The 7,788-nt window shown below is 48.6% G+C and overlaps 1 protein-coding gene across 1 annotated transcript; it reads left to right on the top strand.

The window, feature by feature from the left end:
* The first annotated feature begins 1,026 nt into the window (after positions 1-1,026).
* Positions 1,027-5,131, top strand: RPL22 (ribosomal protein L22). The gene is made up of 4 exons (XM_070956351.1): positions 1,027-1,119; positions 3,152-3,256; positions 3,966-4,090; positions 4,920-5,131. Exons 1-4 carry the CDS (start codon positions 1,060-1,062, stop codon positions 5,062-5,064), a joined length of 435 nt encoding a protein of 144 aa, XP_070812452.1. The 5' UTR covers positions 1,027-1,059; the 3' UTR covers positions 5,065-5,131.
* Positions 5,132-7,788: the final 2,657 nt, after the last annotated feature.

Here is a 7,788-nt window from a genome sequence, read left to right as displayed (position 1 = left end):
TCCCCATTGGTCGGTCTGGAGCCTTTTTTTCCCCCCTTCCTCTGGCCACGTGACCCCAACAGCTCCGCCGCTACGTCACTCTCGGCGGCGTGGGTCCTTCTTGCGTCGGAGCGTCCGACACCGAGCGGAGAGGGGCAGAGCGACCCCGGCGATGGTCGCCACCGAGAGGAGAGCTAGAGCGGGCTAGAGCGTCTCAGCCAGTCCCTGGGACACCTTTTTTTGGTGTTTTTTTTTTTTTTTGCAGAGGGGGGGAAATGCATCAAACGTCGATTTGTGCTTTCCAAAGAATGAAATTTCCCCCCTCCCTCTCCATTATCAGCCCCTTCCTCGCCTAGGCATGCTTGCTTGTGCAACTGGGACGAAGGGTTCCCCTCTGGCTGTGGGTGATGGGAACAGGAGTCCCAAGGCTCTGCAAAAATACAGGTGGTTGCCAGTATGGGTGGGGGGGTGGGCTTTGGAATGGTAGAATTAGAGAATAAGCATTGGAAGGGACCTGGGAGGTCCTCTAGTCCAGCCCCCTGCTCAAGCAAGAGACCCCATACAATTTGAGACGATTGGCTGTCCAAGCCGTTCCACTGGTGAAATGTTCTGACTGTCAGGGAGTGAGGAATAGGAAGAATTTAATGGGGTGGTATTTAAGATAAGGAAGCTGGACAGAAAGAGAAACCACATTTCCACATCATTCCAAAGAGAGAATAAAAAAGAAAAAAGAACGAAGGAGGAGACCAAGAGAGGAGAAAGCCTCCTTCCCAGATAAAGTCTCTTATTCCACTTTTTAAAAGAGCTTTCTGGGTGGCCACTTAAAAAAAAAAAAAACTCTAATAAAAAAAAACTACAACTCCCGGCGTGCTCTTCGCCTCCTCTTCTTCAATCGATCTGCTCTTTAGAGGCCGAAGCGCGACCGATCGATGCGCTCGGCGCTCGGCAGGCCCGAAGAGTCCAAGCCCAACCTCCTCCTTGGGCTTCCTCCCGGCGCACGTGCGGCTGGGTGGGCGGGGCCGCCTTGGCCGGAAGCGAGCGCGCCGGGCGGAAGCGCGGTGGGCGGGGCCCGGGCGGCGCATGCGCTCTAGCCTCCCTGCCTTTCTTCCCCCTGTCGTCGCTGCCGTCATGGCGCCCGCGGTGAGTCTCCGAGCGGGCCCGGCCGGGAAAGCGGCGAGGATGGGCCGGGGAAGGGGAGGGGGTACCCGGGGAGGCCTCGTGGGGGCCGGAGGGCCGGAGGGGGAGCCCATCAAGCTCGGCAGGGGGGGATATTTTGGATCTCCCTCCCCCCACAGAAGAGGCCTCAGCGCCCCCTCCCGCCTCAGGCCCCGCCCACGCCCCGCCCACATCTCGCTTTGCCCCCCCGGGAGGTGGGGGAGGGGAGGCCTGCTGAGCACGTGGGGGGGAGGAAGGAAGGAAGGTGGGGAGGCAGCCAGACGAGGCCTCTTCCCTGGGTGTGTGGAGGGGGGGCTCCTCTTATGGGGGGGTCAAGGGATGGGGGGCTGCTCGGTCTCTGTCCCTTTAAGGGAAGGAGCCCCCCCCCGAATCTCCCTCCCTCCCCTCCTTCCTTCTTTCCTTCCTCTCCCTCTCTTTCTGATCCTACCTATCCCTCCCTCCATCATCTGTCAATCTAATCTATGCACCCGCCCTCTCTTCTTCTGTATCTATGTCATCATTTGTCAATCTAATGGATCCATCCATCTATCTCTCCCATCTATCTAATACCTATCCCTCCCTCCATCATCTGTCTATCATCTACCTCTATTTATCTATCTATCTCTATCCATCCATCCAGCTATCATCTAGTTATCTCCATCCATCCATCAAACTATCTCTCCATCCATCTAGCTAGCTATATCTATATCTATCTATCTATCTGTCTATCCATCCAGCTATCATCTATCTATCCATCCGTCAATCCATCCATCCACCTATCATCTATATCTATCTATATCATCTATATCTATATCCAGCTATCATCTATCTCTAGCTATCCATCCATCTGTCAATCCATCCATCATCTATATCTATCTATCTATCTATCTATCTATCTATCTATCTATCTATCTATCATCTATCTATCTATCTATATCCAGCTATCATCTATTTATATCTAGCTATCCATCCATCCAGTTATCATTATCTCTCCATCCATCTATCTAGCTATCATCTATCTATAGCTATCTATCTATTTATCTTTTAGCTTTCATTTAGCTATCATATCTCTCTAATCTATCTAATCAGAGAACCAACCTGGAATCAAGGAGAAATTTCCTGGTGGTTAGAACAATTCACCCGTGGAAGGGCTTCCCTCCAGAAGTTGTGGGTGCCCCATCACTGGAGCTCTCCAAGAAGAGACTGGGCAGTTCTGTGTCTGAAATGTAGCGGTGATGGCGAACCTATGGCATGGGTGCCACAGGTGGCACATGGAGCCATATTGGTGGACACGCGAGTTCAGCTCCGGCACGCATGCATGCACTGGCTAGCTGATTTTCAGGCCTTCTGGGCCCACCAGAAGTCAGGAAACACAGTTTCTGGCCTCCGGAGGGCCTTGGGGGGGGGGGGTGGTAGACTGTTTTTGCCCTCCCCAGGCTCCTAGAAAGGCTCTGGAGCCTGGGGAGAGCGAAAAACAGGCCTACCGGGCCCACTGTGCCATCACATGCCAAAATCGGGGGGAAGCACAGGGGGTTGGGGCGCATGGAATTATGGATGTGGGCACTTGTGCGTGTGACCCCACTGCGCTCCCTCCACTTTTGGCACACGATGGCAAAAAGGTTAGCCATCACTGGTCTATAGGGTCTCCTGCTTGAGCAGGGGGTTGGACTAGAAGACCTCCAAGGTCCCTTCCCACTCTGTCCTTCTTTTGTAACATTTTATTTCACACGATAGCAACGTTTGCACTCCCTGCCTGGGAGAGCAATGAATGAAGGTTTAAAACATAGTGATAATAGGTGAAAAATGTACCAGCCTGTGCAAAGCTCAGCCTTTGGCTATATTTTTGAACATATTTGTTGTCATTTCATGAGTTAATTTAATCCACCTCTACCTATGAAGGGTCTCGGCATTGAAGGCTGGGCAGAGAAAGCTTGATTCCTTCTTTTTACTCTTCCTCAGCATCTGAATCAAGACATTTTTCTCTTTAATTCCTTGTCATCTCCCACCCCTCCTGCAGAAGAAGCTCGCGACGAAAGGCAGCAAAAAAAAGAAACAAGTTTTGAAGTTCACTTTGGATTGCACCCATCCGGTAGAAGATGGAATTATGGACGCTGCCAACTTTGTAAGTCGCGAACACCCGCGTGGGACGTTTTATCACACAAGCGCTATGAACGCCACTTTTGTCCCCGGGGCACGATTTAAACGTTGGCTCCTAGTTGGGAATAGAATACAGGCAGTTTTCAACTTGCGACCAATTTTCTGTTGCTGAGAAGTGAGCCTTTCTGGCCACCATTGTTAAGCAAAACACTGCAGCTGCTAAGCTAGTAACATGGTCGTTAAGTGAGTCTGGCTTCCCCATTGGCTTTGATGGTGAGAAGGTCGCAAAAGGGGATCGTGTGGCCCCAGGACTCTGTGACCGTCAGTTGCCAAGGAATGCTGCAACGGTTGTAAGTGTGAAACTGTCTTAAGTACTTTTTTCAGTGCCTTTGTAACTTTGAACGGTCACTAAACGAGCTGTTGTAATTCGAGGACTTCCTGGGATAACTTGAAGGCACAGACACAAAACAGTTGTTAAATTAAAAGTAATTGAGAGAGAGGTGCCGAGGTGTGGTTAGTACTTAAAAGCAACTGTTTTCAGCTCCTCTCACTGTTTACTCCAGTGGGGTTTGGGTTAATCAAGTTGAGAGATCTCATTGAGGTCCGACCAACCTCAGATTCCTGGCTAGGACTCCGCCAGTTGGAGATTCTGGGAAACCAGAAGAAAAAATGTCAAAAAATAATCCGTGGGCTGCGTCCGGTAACCCCCCCCCCCCTTCTGAATTTCTTCCCAGGAACAATTCTTGCAAGAACGAATCAAAGTCAACGGTAAAGCTGGGAACCTCGGCGGAGGAGCGGTGACAATTGAGAGGAGTAAAAGTAAAATCACGGTGACCTCCGAGGTCCCGTTTTCCAAGAGGTAAGCGGGTGGCTGTTGACCCCGGGGTCTCCCGCCGATGGGGGGGGGGCGCCTGGCCCCCTCGGGCCTTCTGTGTTGGGGACTGAATAAATGAAGCTGGGTGTATATTTTATAACTGGGTGTTTTGTGTTTCGGGGTTTGGGATAACAGGTAACAATCATTGGTGAGTTTGGCCTCCCCCTTTTACTACCTTCCTTGCTGCTGTTGTTAAGCGAATCGCTGCACTTGTTAAGTTAGCCACACGGTCGTTAAATGAGTCTGGTTTTCCCCCTTGCTTGTCAGAAGGTCGCAAAAGGGACCCTGCGACTGTCATAAATACGAGTTGGTTGCCAAGCCTCTGAGTTTTGATCACTTGACCACGGGGATGCTGGAAAGGTTAAGTGTGAAAAGAAAACAAAGAACTTAAAAAGAAATACATAAATTTGAAAGAAAACATAATGAAGAAATACATTCAAAAGAGACCAAATCCCTCAAACTCGAAAGAAAGCAAAACACTTAAGAAATACATAAATTTGAAAGAAATGAAGAAACAAATTCAAAAGAGAACAAATCCCTCAAATTCAAAAGAAAGCAAAACACTTAAGAAATACATAAATTCAAAAGAAAAAATAATAATTAAAAAATAAATTCAAAGAACAAATCCCTCAATATACAAAAAACTTAAAATACTCAAATTCGAAAGAAAATAAACTCAGAAATGACCCTCTAAACGCAAACGATAAACAAAAAGCTAAAAGAAATAAAATTCCATCGTCTTTTTCTAGCTTTGAGTTTTCACATGTTTTTTAATGTCTCTTCTCTTTTCTTTTTTCTTTTTTTTCCTTCCCAGGTATCTCAAGTACCTGACCAAGAAATACCTGAAGAAGAACAATCTGCGCGACTGGCTGCGTGTGGTGGCCAACAGCAAGGAGAGCTACGAGTTGCGGTATTTCCAGATCAACCAGGACGAGGAAGAGGAGGAAGAGGAAGATTAAACGCCAAGCGATCTGGAGCCGTTTTGTATATCCGTTTTTCCCGGAATAAAATTGTAGTAGAAATTGTTCTGATTGTCCTTTTTGTTTGGTGTTTGGGACACAAGTTGTGTGTCTGAATACGCACCGTTTCCACGCAAGGTGTTTTCCTCCTTCAGGTGGTTTCACCTCCTTGCAACTCTGCTTGCAACTGATACACATTAGGATGCGGATGGGTCCCCATGGACGCAGGTAGCGCGCTTCCGTAGCTGGAGGTTCCACAGCAGCAAGGGGATGGCTCCTCTCAAGGCCCCTCCAAAGGGGAGTCCCCCTTCCCAAGCCGGGCTGGGGGTCTCTCTATTTTGCAGAGCTGCCCAAAAGGGAGACCGAAGTCCCGTGCAAAGGTGCTCTCTGTCCTGAGGTAGATTACCTCTACACGGAGAGGCTCCATTGAGGCAGGGGGCTCGCTCCTCTCTCAAGAGGGGAGGCCCCTTCCCAAAGGGTGGCGGGGGGGGAAGCTGGGTTTCCCCATTTTGCAGAGGGAGACTGGGATCTTGTTCGAGTGCACTTTCTTCCCTGCCGGCTAAGGTAGACTGCCTCTTGACTGGGGAGGCTCTCTCAAGATGCTGGAGCCTGCCCTCCTGGGAAAATCCTTGGGAAAAACCCTCCACCCGGCTAATGAATACTAGAAAAGGACTTGAAGAGCATTTTTAATCACCTGCCCAGCCCCAAAATTTCCCTTTCTCCCCAAGAAAGCTTTATCTTTACGTTCCTATAGGTTGCAGTACCCATACCGGCCACCAGGGGTAGCATGAGACCGATGACCTTGACTAGTTGTACAATATTGAGAACAGAAATAACATCCCAGTCTTCACTTGTTTATTCGCTGTAGTAACTAAACATGTCCACCGGAGGGCAACATTCACCGTTTTTTAGCACTGAAATACCCCAAATTAGCCACTAGAGGGCAGCATATATTGCCCTTTATGGGCTGCACAGGTCCCAAACACGCCCCCTCCCTCCCACTACACCACAATACGGAATTTATTTCCCATTTGTTTCCCCCACCATAGGATTTTCCTAGCGGTGCCCCATCCAAGCGGTAGCCAAGCTCTCAGTTTTTTAAACCCCCCCCCCCAAAAAAACACACCAAAAAGAGAACTCCATTGCTGAAATAAGGCCTGATTTTATTTAGCTAGTAGTTTGTTCATTCCGTAAATACAGTGGTAGTTTTTGTCTTTTTTTTTTTTTTAACAATCCAGATCTTTTGTTAAGCAGGATGGAGACGCCCAGAAGGTTACGCAATTAAGCTTGGGAATAATTACAATCATATATGCCGTGTTTATTAGAGAGACCCGTGGTTTGTCGTTTGGGGGACGGGACACAACAGATTTGGGGGGGAAAGAATAGGAGGAAAAAAACCGGGATTTTTATTTACACAACGGCGAACGGGCGAAACCTGGAAGCCTTCATGGCCAACTCAAAATCGAGTTTCTTGTTGGCCAACACAACCGAGGGAGGGAATGCATGGAGACCTCACAGCAACCTTGTCCCCCCTTTTAAGAAATGATCTGGGTCTTCCAGGATTGGAGACGGACCGACGGACGGAAAATGAACTTCCGAGAGATGTCAGAATGGCCTTTTGATTGACGGACAAGTTCCCGCCTTGGGGGTCAAAGCCGCCCTTTCCATTTTGCAGAGTGGTCCTTTTTGAATTGGGGGGGGGTCTTAAGATGGGGAAAAGGGGTCTGGAGTTGGAATGACAGGCAGTCCTCAACTTACAACTCTCTTGTGGAGTGACCTTTTGATGTTAAAATGGCACTGGACATGACCATTTTTCACACTTAATGGCCACGACAGCATGCCCAGATCTGATGATCAAAATTCAGACGCTTGGCAACTGATTCGTGTTTACGACGCTCGCCATGTCCCCCTTTTGCGACCTCCTGACAAAAGTCAACGGAGAAGCCGGATTCACTTAAACAACTTCACAACCGCAGTGATTCCCTTAACGACCGTGGCAAGAAAGCTCAGCGACCATCTCCCTCAGCAGCAGAAATTTTGGGCCCAATTGTGGTTGTAAGATGAGGACTACCTGTATTTAGGAGAACCCAGATAGCAAACATGGATATATATATATATTTAAGCCTTATTGAAAAAAAAAGTCATATTTTAAAAACGGTTTTAACCCCAAATCTTACATTTAAGGTTAGATATGATGTAGTTTGATCCAAGCTCATTTAAGGAGGAGGAATATTTTTGGGGGGGCAATGGGGGAGAGAGAGAAGACATGGGTGTTTTCACTCAGGCCTTTTTAACAGGATACGACTCTTTTGCCCTAAATTTAAGATTTAAAATTCTGCATTTCGCTAAGGCACAAACGAGTACATCAACTGCTAACGCTGGGAGACTTGGCATCCTTCCATGAAACTCTTTCTGGGGTGTGTGGGGACAATGTGGGGTGTACCCACAGCAAGCCCCCTCCCCAGAATGCCACCCCCTAACCCTCCAGTGCAAGGGGCATGTCACACGCCGCTAGCCGTGCAAATTCCAGCAAAGCAGCGATCCGATTCTCAAAATGCAAAGATAATTTTGTCGAACCAATGCTCAAAAAAGCCAAAAGCTGGGGGGGGGGGGGGCACACAGAACCCCATCGATTTTGGGGTGCCTGGAAACGTGGCCCGGCCTTGCCTGAATGCCACCTTGAAATATCTGAAATAAAGATAATATTTCTGGGGAAAATAACCT

This window comes from Pituophis catenifer, unplaced genomic scaffold, assembly GCF_029215685.1.
Source record: "Pituophis catenifer annectens isolate HBS135680 unplaced genomic scaffold, rPitCat1.0.hap2 SCAF_18, whole genome shotgun sequence".
Taxonomy (NCBI): domain Eukaryota; kingdom Metazoa; phylum Chordata; class Lepidosauria; order Squamata; family Colubridae; genus Pituophis; species Pituophis catenifer.
This window is presented reverse-complemented; position numbering and strand designations above follow the sequence as displayed.

Bases quoted from the DNA above. Each gene is read 5' to 3' on its own strand.
- RPL22 (XM_070956351.1), top strand. From the start codon at position 1,060: ATGCGCTCTAGCCTCCCTGCCTTTCTTCCCCCTGTCGTCGCTGCCGTC. The intron at 3,257-3,965 runs GTAAGTCGCGAA...ATTTCTTCCCAG, and splicing joins TTATGGACGCTGCCAACTTT to GAACAATTCTTGCAAGAACG. The intron at 4,091-4,919 runs GTAAGCGGGTGG...TTTCCTTCCCAG, and splicing joins GAGGTCCCGTTTTCCAAGAG to GTATCTCAAGTACCTGACCA.